The 24,516-nt window shown below is 36.1% G+C and overlaps 1 protein-coding gene across 3 annotated transcripts in view; it reads left to right on the top strand.

The window, feature by feature from the left end:
- Positions 1–2,299: 2,299 nt before the first annotated feature.
- The window catches only part of LOC118561975 (ephrin type-A receptor 6-like), a 40,137-nt gene continuing 17,920 nt past the window's right edge, over positions 2,300–24,516 (top strand). For 2 of the 3 annotated variants that reach the window (XM_036134234.1, XM_036134236.1), the window contains exons 1-6: positions 2,300–2,416; positions 2,682–2,746; positions 22,326–22,454; positions 23,026–23,175; positions 23,263–23,424; positions 23,538–23,766. In XM_036134234.1, the coding sequence (XP_035990127.1) occupies positions 22,344–22,454; positions 23,026–23,175; positions 23,263–23,424; positions 23,538–23,766 (652 nt within the window). In that variant the 5' untranslated portion in view covers positions 2,300–2,416; positions 2,682–2,746; positions 22,326–22,343. Of the gene's footprint in view, positions 2,450–2,681; positions 2,747–22,325; positions 22,455–23,025; positions 23,176–23,262; positions 23,425–23,537; positions 23,767–24,516 lie in introns of all 3 variants that reach the window. The other variant, XM_036134235.1, reaches the window with a different exon arrangement.

The raw sequence follows: 24,516 nt of genomic DNA, 5'->3' as shown, positions 1-24,516 counted from the left end.
AGAACTATCAGAAAACAAGATGGCCACAGTCCACGCATGTACTGTAAGAGCCAGTAGACTGATCTGCAATGCCTCGCAGTGAAGTGACAGCTCGGCACGATCGAAGACTAACCCCATCTACAGGGTTAGGGTTGGTTAATTGTACTTTCACACCTCTGCTGGCTGTTGCTGACTCGTTCGGCTCCATTGCTTCTCCTTCTGTATTCATTGTGCACATCCATAATGTCCTACTTCCGGTCATGTGGTCTTGTTATTGTAAATATATACAAAAGTGCTTCGTAAACTAACCAATTGAGCAAGTAAAAAATGCAAAACACAAAAATAAAATATAATAAGCCAACAGGGCACAATAATTTAATTGTAAAACCTTTGTATGCAACCAGAGAGCTAATGGCATAGAAACTTGTCAAGTCATAGTACGTGACAAGGCCACTTTAACTGTTTTAGAGGATGGCTACTCAACACGTGAGTGTCAACTCCCCATTGACTGCAATAGAGACATAAAAAAGATAAAAATAAAATCAATTGTTCAAGGTATATATTATTTTTTTTTAATCTGGTGTTCTCTTTTTTTAAACGGTTTTGAGTAATTGCCCATATGGGCAATATTAAAACTTCCATATATTGATTAACTAACATATATTGATTAAGTATTTTTATAACAAATCATTAGATCTCTTGAACTTTGAAAAGAAAAAAAAAGATGAATTTAGATTAACCGAATAATTTCAAATATCTAAATGAAAAAAAAACAGCCACTAAAGAACTTAAAAAATAATAAAATAACCTCTAACTAACTATATCTCTTTTTCTAACAGATTAATTAAAGCAGTTTACTACCTGGGCTGGGTCTGAAGGAAAGACACAATCTAAACAAGTACAAAAAAACTTTTGATTTGATTAATTTTAATGTATCGAGTATTGAGCTAGTTGTCTGCTGCTGTAGGAGAAAATAATCCATCTTTCTTTCAGCAGTTTTTTTATACAAGTTTAAAAGATCAAAGCTGTCGAGCTGGTAACCCCATCTCTTCCCTTTATTATGCTGATTTAATGTATATGGATCATTAGGGGTATCCAACAACATTGTTTACAAAATTGTTAATTATTTTCTGATAAAAAAGAAATGCATAGTCTGTGTGATGTTTTTAGGAACCATTTTTAGCATAGATTTGATTTAATATAAGATAATTCAAAGCCTTTTTTGTATTCAGTTTTATCCTCCACTTCAAATTAAAAGCCATTTTAGAAATTCAGCATTCAAGTGTAAAATGTAGTCAGTTACTTTGTAATGTATTACATTAACAGGTAGTAGGTAATACATTAAAAAGGGTGAATGAAAGAGAATAGAAATTGGGACCAGTCTCCCCCTTTCCTCATCTACTTTGATGCTTATTTAATAAACATGGTGATAAAGACGCCTTTGTTAGAACAAATCTTACACTCTCCTAAACAAAAAACATCAATGCTATTTGTCCAGTTTGAAAAACCGCTGTTTAAGATGGAAAATTGAACTGTTATTTGCCTTTTACATTGTTGTTGGAAAACGGTTTTCAATTGTCTTTTAAAGATTCACTTAAGAACTTTAGATCTGGGAAGAATCTATTATTCCACAATTATCACCGTTTGTTAAAACTGTGTCTTCATTGTAAAAAGTTCGAAGCTTTACAGCATGAATTTTATTGTGGAATTAGCCTTTCAAGGTACCTTGATTCAGTAAAATGAGATATTTGTTGGTTTTATGTGTGAACATCAATGCTCGTCTGTTTCCGTCCCTCCCTTTCTCCACTTTAGATAACAGATAATATTCAAACACATTATGTTTCAGGAAGGAAATGTGGTCTGTATATGGGCTATGTTTATGATGTACACAAATTAGGTCAAATACTGACACAAAGTGTGACATGTGCACATGCAGCAGTATTTAAAATTTTTGCTGACCGCCCCATTTTAAACACAGTTCTTCCATTTGAAGTAAAGACTAGTTACTACTTTATAGCCGGCTTGTAGTTTCAGAAGACAAGGTTTATATATATATATATATATATATATATATATATATATATATATATATATATATATATATATATATATATATATATATATATATATATATATATATATATATATATATATATATTTGTTCTTCTCGTGTCTGCGTTCACTACCAAACACTTTAGAACTGATGTGTTTATTGCTATAAAAAAAATTAATTTTTATCTGTGTGCATAATTTGACTGTTTATTCCTTCTCTACTGCTTCTGTTTTCCCCCATTATTCCTCTATTGTTTGTTTTAGATGTGGCAAAAATTTCTTGACCTCTGAAAAGGAAAGAACACATTTTCTAAATGTCTGCCAGAAAGAGGGTGGATCTGAGTTAGAGTTGTCCCAGACTTCCCTGAGAGCTGCTATTTCATAGGTGGTTGAATCTGATAAGAGCTTTGCAGCTTATGTAAGCTCCTCATTGACAGCTTGATAACTACTATGCACTCTCTTCCATTTTTGTCAACTCCATCTCTCCTCTTTCTGAAATTCACTGTACAACCTCTCCTGCACTTACTCCTTTACTTTGCCTGCTGCTATTTTGTTGTTGTTGTTCTTATCCGGTTGTTCTTCTGCTACACCAACATATCTCCTTCATTTTCCATTACCGTTTTTCCCCTTCACCTCTTTCCTGTCTGCAGTGGTTCTGTTGGACACAACAACAGTACTGGGAGAACTGGACTGGAAAACCTTTCCCGTCAATGGGGTGAGTGAAATTACCTCCTTGAATTTTACTGTGAGGGTTTCTTTTTTCACTGAAATGATAAAGTCTTTCAAAAATCTCAAAATAATTAGTGAGGAAAATAAGTGTTGAACATGTCATCGTTTTCTAACCTGATGGTCTAATGGAGCCAATGACATAGTATTCACACCAGATATCAGTCACAACCCAGGTAGTCCACACACAAAGAAAACAAAAACAAGAAATCAGTCCATAGTTAAGAATGACACAGACTCACTATTGAGCAAGCTTATTTAAATTTGATCAGTTTCTTAGTACAAAAGCCATCTTTTGCAATAACAGCTTCAAAACATTTGCAGAATGAAGAATTGTTTCTCATCCATTTCTTAAGTATAATTCAGACCCACTCTTCAACATAAACTATATTCAGATCTTGAATGTCTGTGGGTTTTCCTATAAGCTTTCTGATCTTCTGTTCTTTTTTCAACATATTTTTAATTGGATTGCAGTTTAGGATCATCGTCTTGCCTAAGGGTTTACACTCATTTTATCATCAGGTTCTTATCGAGAATCTTCATTATTCTATTCATCCTTCCTTTAGCTCCATTAAAGCTGTCCTTAGGCTGAAAGGCATTACAGCACTATGATGTTCTCATCTTTAAACTTAATTATTGCTATAGAGTTTTTCTGGTCGTAAGCCGGGCCATTCAAATACAAGTGTCGCAATGCCATTCAAAGAGCTCAATTCTGGTCTTATCTGACCCACTCTATGTTCTTCCAGTATTTACTAGGCTTTCCGAAATGTTTTGTAACAAGCTTTTATTGAGCTTTAGCTTGCCTTTTTCTTCTGCAGTGGAGTCTTGTGCAGTGGTTGGCATAAAGATCTGTGCCGTTGAGTGCGAAAAAACTGTGCCTTCTAATTCACATTCAAAATTCAAGTTAAAAAATACATCTTTAACAAATGCAATCCATATTTTCGCAACGTTATGGTTGAGATTATCTTGAGATGGCTCTGTACTTTTAGCCATCGTATTATGCTTCTTGCTTGATACCATGATTACTAGAACCCATAAATATACATCATTCATTTTAAATAATGTCTTCTAATTGTTGACAAATTTGTGCTATTTTCTTGGCTTTTTATCATTTCTTTTTTAAACATTCAACTTTATTATGCATAAATTACTGGCTTAATTGTTTCAGTCTAAATTACATGGGTCGTTACTAACACACAGTGTGAATTTTCTTTCAATAACAAATACAGAAATATGTTCACTCAGAAAAACCTGGATGTCTTCAATACCTATTTTTATTTTTTCACAAAGGAAAACACACATTCATAAGATGTTCTGACTTGCAGCCATTTTTTTCAGTAACACAGATTCTTTGAGTTGGAGATAGAAAGACTTTTTTCTGTGCCTCAGATTGAAGCAGAAAGAAGACATCTTTTTGGGTCAAAACAAGAATGAAGGAAATATACCAGTGGTGACACATTTTATCGTTATACCAACCTTCTTCAGTAGTAAAACCAATATGTGTGCACTGGCTTCCTGTGGTGAAAAATCTAAAAAAGAAAAAACCTAAAGCTAAAACTGGGCCTAATGGGTAACTTTAAGGATGTAAAGTAGACTATACACCATGCTGGTGTTTGGTATCTGGGCTTTGACTTTTTCACTATAAGTGAGTGCCTAGAACAGGAGAACAGGGAGTGAAGAGTAACCGCACTAATTTCCCCCGAGGGAAAGGCAGACTCAGAATCTGGGATGGATATGGGACTTTTGAATTTCAGTGTGAACCGTGGGCAGGGGAGCAGCAATTGCACGGAAGATTTCAGTTGAGGTTTGTCGCAGATTCCATGTTATAAATGGGGTGGTGTTGTGTTATTTCTTGGCTGACTTGTAGAAGTCCCATGTGGGGTGTCCACAGATATTAAGTGCTTTATTAAAATCGGTGTGCTCCTTTTTTTCTACTTGTGCCTTAGTTGGGACATTCTCTGCCTTGGGCTTTGGGGTTTTCATACCTCCCCGCAAGCCTTTCATATTTTTAGGGGACAGTGGGAGTATAAGAGTAGGTGATAGCTTGTGTGTGTGTGTATTCCTATAAACTTTGGTGTTTACCTGAATGTCCGCAATGTGCTGAGCCTAGCACAAAAAGGCTGCCTGTTCCCCTGACATCCTACCTTTTGAAGTTGATGCTACTGTTCACACAGTTGATGGGCTTTGAGAAGTTTTCTGCTTTTTGGGTTTTGATTTTGACCCAGCTGTCATCTTGTATCTGCACCAGTGGCTGGGTGTTGTTTCCTGAAAGAAATGTACTTTGCTTTCTACTTCCCCCAAAGCAGAGGTAGGTGGCATCAGAATTGCTGGTTAAAGCACATTATGTATTTGTGTGAACAGCATGTGTTTGCAAATATATTAGGCTGGGAAACAAGAGTAAGGTTTATATATAGAAATCTTAATTAGAGACAGGTGTTTAGTGTTGATGGTGCTAATTTGCAGGGTGAAATAGTTTTATTCAAAACTCATTTGAATAAAGTATTATCTACTAAAAGGTATGCCAATGCATAATTCTTTTGCCCCATGACCTAGAAATTTTACAGGAGAAGTTAGGGTTGTGTTGCTACATGTATTCTTACCAAAAATATTTGGCACAGCCCTGCTGGATCAGTTCATCCATGCACCAAATAAACATAGCATCGCTTTATACCTAAAAAAATGCAACATGCAGTATTAGCAATGCAATATTTGGTAGCACAACTTTAAAAAGTGACACCAAAACAAGCCAGAGTGCTTTCCCAGTCATCACTAAATTCTGCTATTTGGGGAACAATAAGGTATCTCATGCAGCTACGGTGGAGAAACAAAGTTAGACCAAACCAAACAGATTTTTCAATGTATAGGTAACTGAATTACTTACCTGAAAAAAATGTGGAGCTGAATGAAAACTTCACCAGTGCTGGAGAAAAATCCAAATCCAGCTGTCTGCAGCATTCAACCACTCCAAAATGCTGCACAATATGTGGGATGGGACAACATACTGGTTGTGAGTAGTCCCTCTGACCAAAGGTGCATTCAAGTACACCTTGTACACTTTGTTGTCTAAATAGCAGCATAACTCCCAAATGATTATAACCTTTTGTTAATTCTCAAATGTCTGCACGTTTATTTAAAAAGTCATAAACAATAACATTAGCCATGTTCAAGTGGTTTTGTTGTTCTATAATCCATCCATCCATTCAATCAGGCATTATACCAGCTTATTTTTTATAATAAGCTGGTATAAATGTTCTCCAGCTGGAGGCGCCTGAGAAGGCTCTGCGCGAACTGCTGGAACTCAGAAGGATACAGATCTGGGAACGGAGAAAGCGATTGCTTGTTTTGCGTCTAAAGTAATAGGACAAGTATGGTGGGACCATATGAAGAATAGATTTATAAATGAACAAATACCAGTGTAAGAGTCTGTGCATATCTAGTGAGGGCCAGCTTACCAACGAGGACAAGGTGCCGTGGTGAGCAATGTTTTTACTGTCTGTGATGAATCTAAGCGCTCATGATACACGGCGTCTAGCATATGTAAAGAGCTGACAGAGGCGTTCATACAGGCAATATCTCCATAGTCTAAAACACTCATGGTGTGTTTATGCTTTATTAATTAAAGAAATTAGACTAATTCTTCAGTCAGTTCTATAGAGGCTGATTTTTATTTGTTACTCTTGACTGAATATAACCAAAAATGTACTGAACAATGACTTTAAACCCAAAGTACATACCAAAGTATGATAGTGTATTTGTATACCATCACAGCCCTAAAAGCAGTGGTAATATTATTCTTCTATTCTTACATAGATGATGGAAAGGTATAACATGTAATATATTTTTCAAATGAGTGGCTACATTTCCCCAAAGGTATAACTATAATCTTTGTGAAATATATTTTGGACAGATTTCCCCCAAGAACTAAACATAACCCTTCATCCTTAACTATCTTCCTCAAATAAAGATAAAAATCAAGTTGTGGTTTAAGATGACTTATAGTTGGATGGATAACTATACACAGAGCTATGTTTTGTGACATAATAAATCTACACAGAAAATAATGGTTCCACTTTTTTGGGAATTATGTGGCTGAAAACATACAAAATTACCATATAACATAATTTATTGTGTGGTCATTTTTGTACAACAAGTGCAGTTAAAAGCCTCATGAAAATAACATAAATATCCCCTTCTAAATACACATAAAATGAAGCATTAAGAGTTTACAGGTTAAAACAAATATTAATTGGACATTGTTGGTCTAAATCACTGCTGTTGTTCTGATTAGTTGTTCCTTAAGCTTTCAATTCGAACAAATGAAGCTATGTAACGTCCAGTGTAACCAGATCATTTTTAATGATTAACTATTCCTGGTGACTGGAAGTTGTGGAGTAGACACTGGACAGGCCACCGGTCCATTACAGGGCAACACACTGGATGTAAGTGGGCAACCACTTACATCTAAAGGCAAGTTGCAAGCTTTTGGATTGTAGAAGGAAGTCGGAGTACCTGCAACCAAAGCATTCAAACTACCAGAAAGACCCCAGGCAATATTCAATCCCAGGGTATTTTCACTACAAGGGAACAGTACTACAAGCTGCCTATAATAAAGTATAACACAGTCAAAATCCAATATAAGCTACTAAAAGAACACACAAAAAAAATGACATTATCTGAGACTAAACTTTAAGTTCTTCCTTTGGTTTAGTAGACTAAGCCAACAGCTCTCACATTTGTCAACTATAAAAATCAAATTTAGTTTTATAATAACTATTATGGAAATGTTAAACAAATGCACACACCAATTCAAGCAAAGATAATGTTTATGTGTTGTACTAGCAAAACTGAACACATCCAAAGATTAACCTAATTTGATTGTAATATATAATAATAAGCCAAAAGCAGAAAAAAGTGAAGTTAACTCAAGCGACACAAACACTAATAATCCTTTCAAATACATCTGTCGTCCAGCATCTAAAAGCAAGGTCAATGTTCCGGCAATGGTCATTCACAAAGAGGCAGATGGGGCAGTATTTGCCAGAGGGTTTAGGTGAGAATTGGTAGCCGAGAGGCAGAGCGAGGGTCAGAGTACAGATATCAGACAAACAGTAGAGATCCTTCATTGGTAAGGCAAAGGCATAAATCCATGTTTGTGGAACAAGGTCGATAAAAGAAATGGAGAGAATGAAAAGTAAACACTGGTCTTTTACTGGCACAAGGTGAGGAGATAATCTGGTGAGGAAGCAGTGGCTGTGAAGCGCCTAAGTAGTACAGTGCACAGGTGCAGCAGCGAGCCAATCAGACATGGCACAGCTGGACTAGATGAGACTGATTAGAGCAGGGAGAAGGCAGGAGAAATGTGGTGGTCATGAGAAAAAGAATCATTACAAATATTTCATCTGGGACTGAGAAACCATAGCAACAGCAGTGATTTTTTTAATGACAATTTGTATAATATGACACAAGGGTGTGTGTGTGTGTGTGTGTGTGTGTGTGTGTTTGTACTTGTACTTGCTGCTAATTGAGAACCATTTTTATGTTTTACCAGTAAAGTGAGGACACTTTGGGAAAGTGAGGACATTTTCCTGGTCCTCATTTTTTTGGGCTAGGGGTAATGTTTAGGACTAAGATTTGAATTAGGTTAGTACTGGTAATGGTTAGGTGTAGGGTTAGGGTCAGGGTGAGGCCATAGAAAAGGTTGAAAATGAATGAAAGTCAATGCAAGGTTCTCGGTAAGTATGTAAAACACGGATGTGTGTTTGTGTGTGTGTGTGTGTGTGTGTGTGTGTGTGTATGTTGGGGGAATGTTGGTGCTTTTATTCTTTTATTAAAAGTTTAATAAATCAATTAAGCAAGACTAATAAATACAGAAAGGTTTTGTAGATCTTTCCAAAGTGACAGCACCTCAATGGAAAAAAGGCTACTCTGCCCTTGTTCCTCTATAAATACACTTTATTGCGATAGGGACCAACAACAGCATTAAGTGATTGAAGAAAAGCACAGCACGATGCCACCCAGATTCATATCAAATCAATAATTCATCAAAACTACAGAGATTTAATGATATTTCCATAACAACTACTCTCTTTCTTCCCTTTAGTCTGACAAAGACAAATTGCTTTGCTTTAATCAAAACCTCAAACCTCTGCTTCGGTATGAGGGCCCCCACCTTTGTTCCTGAAACAACGCAGCATGTCTGCATTATTGGTTAGTTGGTGTGGGCATGTTTGTGTGTGTGTGTGTTTTCTCGACAACCAAACGTCTTGATATGAAATATTCAAACCCTTACAGGAGTGTCACCAGAAATGTTGCATCCTTCTTTCCACACGTGTTTCCCTCCTGTCATTCACAAAGAATAACAGTGATGTGTACATGTAGATGCAGCAATGCAAATTTTACCAATAATGGTACTAAGATTAAAATAAAGGAAGCACAAAAAGTGAAATTAAATGCTTTGAATATATTTTTTCCTAAAAAAAAAAAAAAACGCAACTTGTCAGTTTTCGATTTCTGTACAGCAATTTCTACCTAAGCCTACCTCATCCCTGAACGGCTAACTCATAGTCACATAAATTAGCTGTCACATAATCCTCTGTAAAATGGCCAACCCACTCATGGAGCTTATATGTCATCAGTTGTTGCTGGTTCCTTGCAGGCAAACAATACAATGTGAACTTGGCAATTCATGTCATGTTATGAATTATTAAGCCTGAAACAGACATTAACATGCTATTTAATGTGCTAATTAGGGAAGATCAAAATAAAACCTGGCTCATAATAAACTTGACAGCATAGAGGTCACTCACCAGACATTTGTTTACTTCTCTCGTCCAGGAAAATATGTGCTTCCTGCACTTTTTATAATGTTTTATTATAAATAACAACTACAGAACAAACTGTAAATTAGGATATTCCACAAAACAGGTGAAACATGAATTAAAATTTGCACAGTTATGAACATTTTAGGCTTCTGGTGCATTGATATGTGACAAGATCTGGGGTGCTGCCTGCTGCTCTTCCCAAAACTTTACACCTCTCAGCTCTCAGTCATCACCCACCCCCTCAAATTCAGAGAAAATACAAATATACATGCACATAATGTACACTTTTAATTATCCTTCGCAGACGTACATTTATTTGAATCTGTGTGTGCCAATTTCAATAACTCCACAGTATGTTCTGAGGGATGATAATATATATATATATATATATATATATATATATATATATATATATATATATATATATATATATATATATATATATATAATTCTATTATTGTTTTCTCATTATAATATGCATGCATACACCCTTCTCAATAATGTGGCACCAGAACAACTTTACTGTCAACATTAACGGGATCAGAAAATGCATCAAAATGGGGGACTGAATATTTTCTTTAACACCAATCAACCACAGCTGCAAAAACAGATACACTGCGCAGGAAGCAGGGGTCAGTAAGACAGTGCCTATAGAATTATAATGTGCAGATCCCAATATAAAACATGTAGCGAGTATCATTCCTAATGCGATTTACATATTTGTCCTCGGATAAAGTTGCAATGACAAAGGAATTCAAATCACTATAGGAAGCAACGTGTAGCCATGCAAACATTTCAACATAGCCATCTCTATCAGGTAAATATTATTAAACAGACAAACATAGCCTGTTGTGAGAAAGATTATGATATGAAGATAGCTTGTCGGCACTGTTTTTCAGCAAATTAGAGTCAAGAAAATAATTTTAAGGCCATGTTAAGCCATGTTAAGGCTGTCTGCATACAAGTGAGACCATTATGATTTTAGCATACATTGAAAGAGCCTGAGCCAACATAAAAAGGTTTTCTTTCTGCATATATTTTTGAATTGTACTTCAAAAAATAGCGCATTCTCAAAGGAATCTTAGGTGGATGAAGCAGCCAGATGCCTGTCTGACCAAAAGGGTGCCATTTTCAGTTATTTCTATTAAGGTATGTTTAACTTCTCACTTTCAGTGCAGTCTTGAACTAACCAAATTATTGTAAAGCATCAAAATTAAAATCATTATACATACTATGATGTGAAAGCTACTTCTTTAGTTGCCTACCCTACCTAACCTGACTATATAGTACTGTTCCAATAAAACCTGGGTAGCACTCTGAAAGGAGTGGTGTTTGTGCTTTGCCATGCCTGATAGCATCTAAAAATGCAGTTAAATAGGCCACCGGGAACTTTTGCAATCTGTCTAGACACTAACTAAAGGTCCCCACATGCTTAATGAAGCACCACCCAGTGGTTTCTCCAAAACGAATGGTAAGGGTGGACATCCTGTTTTTCGGAAAGTAATTCAGTCCTCTCTTGTCTTATATTTTGTAGGACATGAGTGCCAAATTAATTGAAAGAAACACATGCTATGAGCATAAACATTTTTTATGTCTTCTTTGCTTCCTTTTTGCTTGTTAAGAAATGTTGAGAATGATACCAACTATAATACAAGGTCAAATAACTTACCTCTTAACTAGACATTAAAGGTTTTTGTGCTCACAGATAACTCATCTTGTGATTCTCTTCCAAGCTCATAATGTCTTCTAGTTTCATGTTCCTCTGAAGGAAAAAAAACGTACTCTCCCTTATCCCCTTCTGCTTACATCACAAAAAATGCCTGAAAAATGCTCTGCACCAGCATCAATTTGCAAAACATAGGGGGAGGGTTGCAGAGTAGGGGAAAGAGCTGAAATGGAAGCATTAACATAGTTAGAAAAAAGTCTACGCCTAATTCCACAAAAAGATGTTTTAAAATATGTCACTGTCATGCTAAGCTTAATAATGAAAGTCACTTAGAACTCTGGTTTCTGTGATTCACCAGGAAAAAATAGAAACAGATATTCATCAGCTACTATTGACACAACTGAATCAACAGCCTAGTCTTAAATCTTATTTCTGCTTTTGCCTTTCAGGGGTTGCCACAGCAAGTCATTTGTTTCCATCTAACCCTTTTTTTGCATCTTCTTCTCTCATACCCGTTACCTTCATGTCCTCTTTCACTCCATCCATAAATCTCTTCGTTGGTCTTCCTCTAGGCCTCTGGCATGGCAGTCCCAGCCTCAGCATCTTTCTACCAACCCATACTTAAATGCTGACTGGGAACCCAGATTCATCTGTCGTATAAAATCACTCTAAAGGGCAAGGTTGTGAAAGCATGAATTTGTTCTCAGTATGCTGAATGTGTCTTTTGCATGTCTAAAGTGGTCAACGTTCCAAAATTTGTGAGGCAAAGTTGCATCTGTACTTTAAATTCAGTGGCTATCAAAGACTCCCATCAGGACCTGAGTATATATGTTTGTGGCTGAAGGAACTTGAAGGAAATTTATTTAGGAGGAGAGAGAAGGCAATAAGTATATGTCACTAAATATGTTTAGAGCCCTTTGCGGTCATAATATTAGTAATACACATACATATTGTGTGCCAGGGTTGTACAGAGACCACTGAAGGGGCAGGTGCTCAAAGTAAAAAAAGGGGCACATTTGACTGGATTCTAGAGCAAATTTTTAGTATAAATTTCACATAACTTTTATAGTTCAATGTACTGTAATGTATTAAAAAATAGTTAAGAGTTATAAAATTGATTCAAATCTAGGTAAAATGATAGAACACAACACAGCGCATATGCTTATTCAATATTGTATTACAATCAGAATTTCCCTCTGCAGACATTATTTAGTATAGAGATATTCCAACCTGCATAGGAGCAAAATATGTCAATTAGAAACCTAGACAGCCAAACACATTTTTGTTTTTACACAATTATACACAATAGTACTATAGTACATCCTAACATAATTAACAACTCTTAAACTGATTGCTTGTAAATGTCTACCTAGGTTCAGTATGAAACAGCTGTATGTTGACTAGAATTTTTTTTTCTCTTACCTGCTGAACTTTTTCTAACCCAACTGGTTAGAAAAACAGCTCACTTTGGCTGCTTCAAGCAGCTCCTTATATTTTAGTTTAAGAAGTCGTTCTTTAGGAGGCATCTCTCACCTTGAAAAATATATACATGATAATCTAAACATGTTTTTATATGCACCAGCTGTTTTATCATTATGTTTAAATAAAAAGGATTTGTTTTATGAAAAGGACGCATAAAGTTTCTCTGTGGGCTGTAGTTTTTTTTGTTTTAGGTTCTGTGTCCTGTTTTTTTTTTTGTTTGTTTGTTGTTAATCACACAGGACGGGAGTGCTTTGTTTGGTCAATACATATGTTATAATAATAATTAATAATGTTTTATTTAGACCTGTCCAGGGTGTACCCCGCCTCTCGCCCAGTGAACGCTGGAGATAGGCACCAGCAACCCCCGCGACCCCATGAGGGATAAAGCGGTTCGGAAAATGGAAATGGAAATGTTTTATTTAAAATTTAGAGCATATTCACTTTCTAAATTTTCAGTTAAAATAATAACTTTCTTCTTCTGTATTTACAAGCTAGGGTTTGCCCCATTACCATCTATTTGTGAGACAGCTGTGGTTTGCATATCATTACATTTTTTCTGTCATTTTCAATAAATCAAGAAGAGCAGGAATAATGTATACACTTATTTAGAGACACAGACATACATTATTCAATCCATGACTGACAAGATAAATTCAAAGTTCACACACTCCTGTGTAATTTTAAGAAAGTTTCTAGAAATTTTTCATTAAAAATGTCTTAAAAGAAAGAAAAAGGATAACATGTTGTATAAAATCATCTTATTACATTTATACACAGAACCTATATTGTCCGCTGAGGGGAGAATTTGTTCATAGAAATTTTATATAATCTACATAATGTTTCAGTGACACCTTATTAACTTAATTCTACCATCTAAATCAGTTGTTTATAAATTAATAGCTGCATCTCGATTTTATTTTTTAACCTTTTATTTGACTGCATCTCCATTATCCCTCTAAAAGATTAAATATAAATAAAATGCAGCATCACTGCATCTCATCTCCCTGTCAAACAAATCTAATAGAAATAATACTGGTGAGTGTCAGCTGTTGTTAAGGGCGCTGAAAGGAAGAGGCTTTTTTTTTTTAGAGGCCTACAAAGTCTTTAGCTACCAGCTAGCTCACAATTTAACAGCAGCAAACTACTGTCTGAATGATTATGGCCGGATAAAAATACCTTCTCCTCACCTGTCTTCTCCTTCCACTCAGGATTAAGTCACAGCAGTGCAGGGCGCTTCAATCCTCCAGTTTTTGTGCTGTTTTAGCCCCTCTCTGCTAGTCTGGGCCTCCAGACTAAAGTAGTTGCTGTGTCAGATAACTTATCATGCCTCTCACTTACTGGTGTTATGACAAAAAACTTTTTGGGAATCTGGAAAACAGAGCCCACATGTCGATACAGCTCAAGCTCTGCAGTCTGCTTTCCCGTCTCATTGCACAGAAAGCTGTTACCAGATGTGTCACAGAGGTAAAGGGTCGAAGAAAAAGAGGTGACCGGGGGGCATTGCATGCTATTTCTTTTATGAAATAACATTAATAATAATAACAATTAATAATAATATTAATGCTTTCATTTGAGTCAGTGGGGCGGGAGTATGAAAACAAATTAACCCTTTATGGTATAATGCTATTTGGTTACAAGCCCTTTGAGTTCCTTCCACACACACAGTATCTCCACTTTTATGTATTGCACTGATAGAGAGATGGGATCCTAAAAGAACCAATAGCAGTGTTTAAATTCGTCACATGACCTTGGGGATTTTTACTCTCTTTTCTGCAGACCTCATTGCAAGGAGGAGGCTTACCATTTGATTTCCTCAGAAATCATCAAAAAAATATATTACATTTTTGATGGGGAAAATATATATACTCAACAGTAAGTGAGTTAAGTTCTCTATTCTGTGGTTTACTGCATTATATTTGATCATTTAATAATGTTAAAATGTTGACGTTGCCATATAGTAACACTGCATCATTAAGATTATCATTGTATTGCTAGCCTGACATGTTGATAGTATGCACTGACTAGAGTCTGCTGTAATAAAGCATTTTGTGAGTCCTTTCCGTATTGCATATGACTATATTCAACACTTTTCTTCCATTTACAGAAAGAATGTAACAATGTTTTGTAGTTTCTTACAGAAGAAAACCAAACTAACACTTCCTGTAGATAGTAAGCACTGATCAGTGGCCTGCTGTCATGGCCAAAAAGGTTGCTGGTGCAAATACCTAGGCCGTATGGGTAATAGAGTGTGTCATGTAGACTGGCCTTTAGCGGTTGGAGTATGTGAGGTGTGGAAGGAGCAATGCAGAGACAGGAAACGGCATGGGCCACAATTCTTAATTATTATTATCATAATGCCTTTTACAAAGTGCTCATACCAAAAGCACAAGTGCATTGGCAGTTGATGGAGCAGTGTCTTCTCCGGCAGCATAACAGCACATGATGGAAACAGGCGCCTTAAATGCTATCTCACTAACTGGCTAAAACCACTAAAACTCTCTCAGGGGTGTACATGTTAAGATAAGTACTTAAAACCCTCCATAAACCAAAACCACAACCATAAACCATATAAAACCACAAGCTATGTATATAAAGCCCTAAACCAAATACCAAAGCTAAACAAAAAACCCATAAACTACTAACAGCTCAACTTGGCTCCCCCATACATTTCCCTGTTTTGGTCCAGCCCAGAACCTTCTTAAAGCACTTCTATCAGCACAGGTCTCTTTTAGGAGAAAGACCTGGACACAAAGGGAAAGTAAGTACAAACACAAAGCATAATTCACTAAAGCACTTTAGGATGCAATAACATGTAAACACTAAGGACTAAACGGAAATCTTGTACAAATATTGACTTTGTTGGTACTCTAATTTCTGTGACCCTTCTTCTCCAGAGTCCAACCACTTTATTAAGGTACTGCCGTGCCACTGGATCTAAAACCAGGAAAAAGGGAAGACAATAATGAAGAAACACTTACAAAATAAAAATGATTTCTAAAATGTGTGAATATGCTTCCTTAAAGTGCTAAATATGCAAGTTAAAGTGCTCAAGTGGAAACTTAAAGGTGTTAATTTTTAGACATAACAAACAGCTGTTTGTTACAGAGTGCAGTGCGCAAAGTGTGAGACCCACCTGTGCCTCATACCTCAGAGGAACTGCTTCATCAGTTTCCACAAGCAGTCAGGCAAAGATGGGAGCATTAAGGCAGCAAATCAAATGAACACAATTAATTGAAATGAAAAATTCCAATGAAATGTTGAAAAATATATTTTAATTGTTTTTAACTATTAAATGATTTGCATTAACTGTTTATGCTACTCAGACCTCTCAGACTATAACCTGAGTAGGTAAACAAAGGTTTTTACAATGATAAACCAAACTCTTTCATTATTTTCCACTATCGTACTGGGCAAGGTCAACAGAAAATTGCAAAAAAAACCTCTTATGTTTACTTGGTCTATTTAATGTCTAAAAAAAACATTCCAAGCTTTTTCTCAACTGGCATTATGTGAGAGGGTTAATTATTATTTTTTTTACCCAAAGGGGACTTTGGGTAAAAACAAAAAGAAGGGGCAGGTGCTCTGCCCCCCTCCAACATAAATACAGTATATGCACACAATGTACGACTTGTTCTATGTTGCTTTATCATGTTCTTTTTGTTGAATTTAATCTGAAATTGGGTAGCTTTTTTTTTCATTCTTACTAGTCCTTATTGTGTATTAAAGAAACAGTAAGTGTTGCAGATGAATTTTAAGTTTAGCGTACCTACAAAACCTCAAGGAGCAGCAACACGGAGAACTGTAAAAGCTTTTTTCAAAACACTATAATCACTTGGCATGGTGAAGACATAAAGCAATCTATAATTATTTTATATACTGTAGGTATAGCAGAATCCATTATAGGCAAATCATCAAGTGTTTGAAGAAAGTTAGATGAGCCGTCTTCTCTGGGACTTTTGTCTCAAGGTTGCATACCAGGTACAAAAACTGAAAAGCTAATAAAAAAAAAGAACAAAGTATAATATGACTTTCATGAATAAATGATAACTGAGCTAACATCACAAAATAGCTCCAACTTTTTAAACCTTTTTTAAGTCTTTTCAAGGACTGGCTCTTATATGCTTTGACTTGCTGTTGTATTATTTCCCAGTCTTCTTCGAAAACTGGTTGCAAATAATTAATTTGACTGCTGAGCTCCAAGCATAAATAAGTCTCAAGTGGTCTTCAATATATTTGTCCTGAACAAGCACAAGTCTTCATACGGGTACAGACAGTGTACTCACAATGGTGAAAATGTCTCTGTGTAATTTTGTGCTTGTGTTTTGGTGACAAAATAAAAGCAGAATGATAAACTAAGATTCAGTATTTCATCACACCGTTGGGGCAAAGTCAGCTGTGGGAATGTTTATCAGCAAGTCTCAAAACCTTGTATTAAACGCTCCTATTCCAATATTATTCTGAGCTTCTGTACATCCACCTTGTGCTCTGTTTTTGCTGTCTGCTGAGCTTGTTACTGATAGTCATAAGGATTAGTAGGTGCATATCTGATTGCTTCTTAGAGTGCGAGCTGCTGCTCATCTTTCCCACTCGTCACATTTGTTTTATCTGCTCTGAACCATGTTACATCCTAGGGGTATATTTTCAAAGGCTGAGGCAAATGCGGTGACAAATCACCATTTTTGCTTGTTTGTACGCATCACAGAGCTCTAATTACTTAATGCTGATCGTATGCAAACCAGTCCTTTTTAAATCCCCTGTTTTCTTGTCAAGCTCTCCTCAGGAGTGCGTGGAAATAAGAGAATAGGCTCCCTCACATAAAACGTGGGAGTTTTTGGTTTTATCCTTTTTATAATCAATCAGTTTTTATTTGTCAAAATGTTCCCTGGTATTAACAACAATTAAAAATGTTTTTAATATGTAAAAAAAAGAAAAATTAGTTGTAAGAAGAGAGAGTAGAGGTGATTGATATAAAATATCTTTCAGTTGATGGCTTGGTATCAAATCAGACATAAGCATCAAGCAGTCATCAAATCGGTTATGATCAAATACCTTCTGATATATTTTTCCTTGCCTGTAAAACAAAAATCATGCAAGAATTAAATTACATTAACATCAATAACTTTACACTAAAATGTCTCTTTAACAATTTCAGTTATTTTAGGTTTATACCCGCCTCTCATCTGCCTTAATATATCAGTTCTTGCCTGACTCTTATTGTAGTACACTTCTGCTTATTGTCACTATGCATCTCAAGAAACCTGTCAAAAAGACATCTGGCATTAGTGACCTTCTGCTGACTTCACTGTCCTGCAACTTTGGTAACACAGAACACAGCAGAGATCGCCACAAAGGGGAGAATGGTTGAGTTTGACATGTATTATTTATTGTTTGAACAAAACTGTTGTGAGTTGTGATGATTTCCCAAACTTTAGCAAGAGTTTTTGTAGCTTGTCAAAATGTAACATATAGTTTTTGTTTTTAGTTGTTTTTATAGAACACTACTGGTACTGTGACTTGGTGTTCCCCCTCGTCATCCCAATTTTCTATACAGGCTTTGAGGGTGCTTACAGAACATTACATTGTGCTGTTTTTCTATTTGTTAATTATTTCTTGTTTAGGGGATTGCTGAAAAATTGTAACCATATCAGGTCCTAGGTTCAAGTTAAATGGTAACTTTGTCAATTTGTCTCCTAAAGCTTTCCAGATTTGTCCCAACATGCACTCCTTTTGTACAAAATGTAAACAAAAAATTTAACACAGCATATTCCAAATACTTTTATTTATTAGTCATTTTAATTAATTATGTAGATAAAGAATCGTAAAAATGCTCAGATCATATTTACAGTTAAGGCCAACATTTTTTACACTGCCACACAGATTTAGATTTACAATTTTTTATTTGTTTATTATAAAAATATTCATTCCTGACTGAATATGAGACAAGATTCTCTCACAATGTATCAATCAATTATGTATGAAAAACACTTCTCTGCTAATTAATGGAAACATGTTATAAGTATTCCAGTACTCAAACCCCAAAACGATAGCTGACCAGCTTTTTGCCTGTTTCCACTGGTATTTTGATAATTTATCTTTGGTGATAACCTCTTTGAGGTTGGAAAAGCCTCCTTGCCAACACCCTAGTCTTCAGATTCCTCCACAGATGCTCTTCATAAAATTATATTCACGGTGGTACACTGATTGGGACCACTCTAATCATTATCTCTAGTGAGAAGAAACATGTCGGTCAAATGAAAACAAATTTATTTTTAACCCAAATCTACTACTGGTGTAAATAATTTGGGGCTAAATTGTTTAACAAGACAAAAATGGAGAATGGGTGGAAAGGCCATTACCCAATCAGAGTCATTCTGAAACAGCAGACATAACTGGGAGCTTCAGGTGGTTTAGAGGGTGGAAACAGCTTAACTGAAACACATTTAATGAGTTTCTAATGGTTTGAATTGATGAATGTCCTATTTATAAAGGTTATGTTGCCACAGCAGATATTGTGGCACATAGAGTGCAAATATTTACTCCCATTTCTAAGTCATTTTCAAGTTTGTGCCAGAAAGAACTGGACCTGATTGCAGTCTACCAAGTTTACCAAGCATTATTAAGGAACAAATAAAGAATTTTAAGGTAACCAGAGTACCAAATGAAAGAGAAAATGATTATGACTGATTAATCATTTGGCCTGGAGGTGTCACATAGAGATGATTTACATAGCTTAGTTAATGTAAGATTAATTGCTTTTGGCACACTCCAGTCAAGGTTAAAGTATTATTCAATAATTCATGACTGAGAACACTTTACCTCAGTTGCTTAATTTCCTGTTTGAGTCTTCGAGTCTCTGTGCTGAGCTTATAATTATAGTCTTCTGATATATTTTGGGGGTATGACAAACTGACATCAATCTGTCACATGGTAGAGAGGGACATCAGTAACGCCTCACACAGTGTTTTCAGTGTAGCTGCTTATTCTTTTTCACTTTGCGTTAACACATGCAAGGGAAAATGTGCAGAGTGTTGAACTCCTCTTACAGTGGAAATCTGAAGCTATAAAGATGACATTTTAGACCAAAGACATTTTAACAGGCTGTTGCGACCTAACCCTTTTACAGTGGTCCTTTAAATTTTGCTGAAACACTATAAATGTATCTTTTATAGCTCGTAGTAATTTATGAACCTTCTAAGAAATATGTATCCATAATTTATCTAATACCTGATCACTGAAAGTGAAAGAAGTACTTCTAACTTTAATCCTTATAATTATGCAATAATTAGACTTTTGTGAAAAGCTGGGGAAACTATTGCTGCATATTTGTAAAGATGGGCATACATTATGGCATTTCCTTATTGCAGCTTGAATGCATTGTAATAATGAATTGCAACACAAGATAATTGATAATTGTAATTTTCATTTTGAAGAAAGTAGGTTTGATCTCTCAGAGGCAACACTAACTTATTTATGTCTTGTGGAGAACTGCCTCTGAATAGGAAAGGGGAAAATTAATAAATTCTCCCCTGTTTTGAAAGCTCATAAAGCAGCTTTGGAGCTCACATCACAACATCAATAGCCATCTCGGAGAACGTTAGTTTCCAGCTCTTGTCTGATACTCCTCAAAATTGTAATTGCAAAACCGCAAAATATTAATACTTTTCATTTATGAAAATTTAATATTGTTATTCCTTTTTATTTGAAGAATAAGTTTCCACCGTTTTCACAACATAGAGAAACAATTTTCAGACTTTCTAAAGTTTTAATATTAGAGCCATGTCATTGAATGTGATAATGAAATTCACACCAATATGTACAGGATCTGTATGTACATATATACATATATATACACATACTACTCAGGTCCAATTTTAGAAATGAAAGATTTTGTGGAATTTCAATCGCTGTCACATCTTTGAAATATGTGAGTTGCTTTTCATAAACTCATAAAAGTGTTTGCATTGGAATAGAGGGTGTGGAACACACTGTGTCTGGGGGTGATTACTTTTCCAGTGTCATCACTGAATCTTTTTTCTAATGCCTAAAGGTATTATAAAGCAAGCATTTAACGACACTTTTTCCCCTATCAGCTCAATTCTGTTCGGGGTCAAGCAGGGTTGGGGTTGTTCAAGGGTGAGCTACCTCAGACAGTTCACAAGTTCATAACATGTCCAACACAGACACCCCCACTCCCTCCACAGGTCTAATTAGAGTCAGCAATTAACCCAAGTTACCAAGCGTGTTGATCTGTGGAAGGACACCGCTGTATTGGAGAACATGCCAGCTTCACGCAGACTGAAAGGGTGAACAGAGAAAATCTAGCTGTCTGTGACTTCAAGGTTTTACTGTGTAGGCTGTGAAAGTTTTATAATAATAATAATAATAATAATAATATAAAAAAATGTATAGAAGCATTTTTTCTGTTTAATATGTGAGTTGTATAAAATGTATAGTTAGAAACGGAGATTTCTTTAAAACAGACATCTTGAAATGTATTATGTGTGATGCTGTAATTCTCTCTATTCAGCAGAGAGTGAAGTACAGAAGCAAAGACAAAAAAACGTCTCTGTTTGCCAAGCATTTCTGAGCTATAAAGTCCAGATGTAAAAGTGGAACAACCTCAGCTGTTGCTGTACCACCACTGGAGAAGTCCAGCCAGTATGTCAGGGCTTTCAAGCTCTGACACCTTTAAAGAGGAGCAGGCAAATGAATGGCAATGTCTGATGCAACTACTTGAAAACTGATTTAGGCTCTCTCCAATGTCATGTTTTTGTTTAAAAAAATGTTTTATTTCAAAGTTAGGAAGGTTTGAATAGGTAAATCTGAGGTCTCGCAATGATTTTGAACAGCGTTGTGTCATTTATTATGCATATATTTAATCTAACCTCAGTCTGACACATTCACATTGTTCAAATACATTTCTCAATGGTTTGTTGACATAATGTAGTCTGTATTGATGCTATCCATAGCAACTTGATGTAAGGATTTTAACATGCTGTGTTCAATCATTCACTTAATCCACAGTTTGGTTCAAAGTTTACATTTTTTACATATACATTTTGTGAACACTCCAGAAATACCATGTCATTCAAGTCAAATGGGGAAATGTGGCTGTTTTACCTTAATTAATTTTGCAAAAAAGGTTTGAAACTGTTTGCCTGATATTATACCTTAGACACCAGAGAACAGAGTTAACATAAAACATTAGAGAGAATGAGTTTCGTTGATGCTGAAATACAATGTCCCAGGGATCTTTTAGACTTGTTTTGTGGAAACACAACAATTTAAATTATTTAGATTTACAGCCCATATTGCTTCTGTAGGACTTGGATTTTCACACAGTTTGTGAATCACCATGTTGGTGAAGTGTAAACAGGAGCTAAAGACCCAGAACAATGGTGACCAGAAATGTATTTCTTCTGTCAAATTTGAGAGTTAAGTAAGTACTTTACGCTAAACCAATAAAACTGTTTGATCAGTTTTTTTTACAAGAGCAGTAATCTTTAATTAGCAATCGTGTGTATAAATTGTACTGAATTAAAAGTGGTTACTGGATTAGTTACATGTTTATCTGTGCTTTGTCTGATGCTTGTCTGCAGTGGGATGCCATCACAGAGATGGATGAACAGAACAGACCTATTCACACCTTTCAAGTTTGCCATGTGATGGAGCCAAACCAGAACAACTGGCTGCGGTCTGGATGGATCCAGCGACAAGCTGCTCAACGGGTCTGGACCATCGCTACCCTTGACATTGTCCTTTTGTGAAATTCATTCTGAAACTAAGTTGTCTTGATGAGTTTGTGGTTGTGACTGCTTCTGTAGATTGATGCCATGGAGGGAATTACGTTTTTGACATAAAGAAGATAAATTATGAGCAGATGCATTTCATAACTCCCCCTCCCAAAAAAAAATATTTCTTGGAAGACTGTTGCATTAGAATAAATAAGAGCAAGAAGTGCTTCCCTATTTTTTTTGCACATTTCTAAAATTTAAATGCTGAAAATAATGGAATAAAATCTGTGTGTTTGCAGATGTTCCCATTTTATAAAATTTTTTAGCCATTGCAATTTTTTATTAATTTTGTTTGCCTGGTGTTTTCTTTGAATGAATAGTTAAAGTTTTATGACTCTTGCACAATTCATACCATCATTATACATTTTACCAAATAAGTTAGTTTAATTACAGAAGTTATCTTGTTCGTGAGCCAAAAAAGATGTGTTTATCCAAAATAAAACAGATGGATTAAAGAGAAGCTAAAAAAAATGTGTTTTTCTGTTTTTTCTACGCTTTGACTCAGGTATACGTGGAGCTACGTTTCACCCTGAGGGACTGTAACTCCATTCCCTGGGTCTCTGGCACGTGTAAGGAAACCTTCAACCTCTTTTATCTGCAGACAGATGAACCGCTTCCTGGAAGAACGCGCTTTCGCTCCACTGACTACGCCAAGGTCAGTTACCAGGCAAAGTTATTTTTCCAAAGCACGCTGCTGTTATATCCAAAAATTAAGTGCAAAGTATTTGTCGTTGGTTTTAAGGTGGACACTATTGCAGCAGATGAAAGTTTCACACAAACAGACCTTGGAGATCGTGTTCTTCGTCTCAACACAGAAGTCAGGGAGGTGGGACCCGTCACAAAGAAGGGCTTCTACTTAGCTTTTCAAGACGTGGGCGCTTGTATTGCCCTTGTGTCTGTCAAGGTTTGTGAACCGGATGCTGTTACATTGGTTTGCATAAATGACTGTCATCACATCTTCCAGTGATTGTCTTCAAAACTCTAGTAGAAACCTGAATTTGTCGCGTTTTGCTTAAGGTGTTCTACAAACGTTGCCCATCGACTTTAAGGAATCTGGCAGAATTCCCTGAAACAGTGCCACACATGGACTCATCGTCTCTGGTGGAAGTGAGGGGGGCTTGTGTGGAGAACGCAGAGGAGAGGGACACACCCAAACTTTACTGCGGTGCCGATGGAGACTGGCTGGTTCCATTGGGACGTTGCATCTGTAGAATCGGCCATGAGGAGATGGATGACCACTGCCGAGGTGAGGAGTTCTCATATTTTACACTCTGGTGGATTTGCATGGATGTGTGTTTGAGCTAATTTTAGGGCAGTTCACTTCTCAAACAGTGTGTAAATCTGCAAATACAGAGAGGGCAATTCATGAGAAGAGAAAAGAAAAGCATTGCATCATATATCAGGTCTCCAGAGCCCTTTCTGAAAATGTAAGAACTCTGAGTTTATAGAATGTATAGCTTCCCCTCTCGTCTGAGGTTCTGCATCCTTGCCTGTTCCTTTCCATCCATATTTTTTAGCTCCATCTCCCTTTATCATCTTCCTTCCTTTCTTGTCCACTTTGTTTATTCTGTACTCCCCTCCCCTTTGTAATTGTCCTTCAGTCACTCGCTGGTAAGTCAAACCCTCACACTATATTCCCTTTCCTCGAGGAAATAAAGGCAAATACACATATATTTAGCAAGCATCACTTAGAATTTAATGTACACACAGACATTCACTTATAAAAGCAACAATGAATACCGTGGTGTTTCAGCAAATGGCTTTTTAGGATGCCTGTTCTCTAATGAGCCCTCTCAGCATTACCTAAAAGTAGCACATTCTGAACTGAACACATTAATGAAAAGTTAAAGGAACCATTGGCTTGTTCCAGATAGTCTTTTGGCCTGGTTTTTCATATCCTCCGTGCAGACAGACTGGGAGCTAGCTGGCTAATTGCCTTCATTTGTTAGTTTCACAGATAATTTAGCTTGCACCTAGTCTTTTCTAAATCTCCCCC

Source organism: Fundulus heteroclitus, unplaced genomic scaffold, assembly GCF_011125445.2.
Source record: "Fundulus heteroclitus isolate FHET01 unplaced genomic scaffold, MU-UCD_Fhet_4.1 scaffold_770, whole genome shotgun sequence".
NCBI classification, from domain to species: Eukaryota; Metazoa; Chordata; class Actinopteri; order Cyprinodontiformes; family Fundulidae; genus Fundulus; species Fundulus heteroclitus.
The sequence above is the reverse complement of the archived record's forward strand: the minus strand, read 5'-3'. Positions and strand labels throughout refer to the sequence as shown.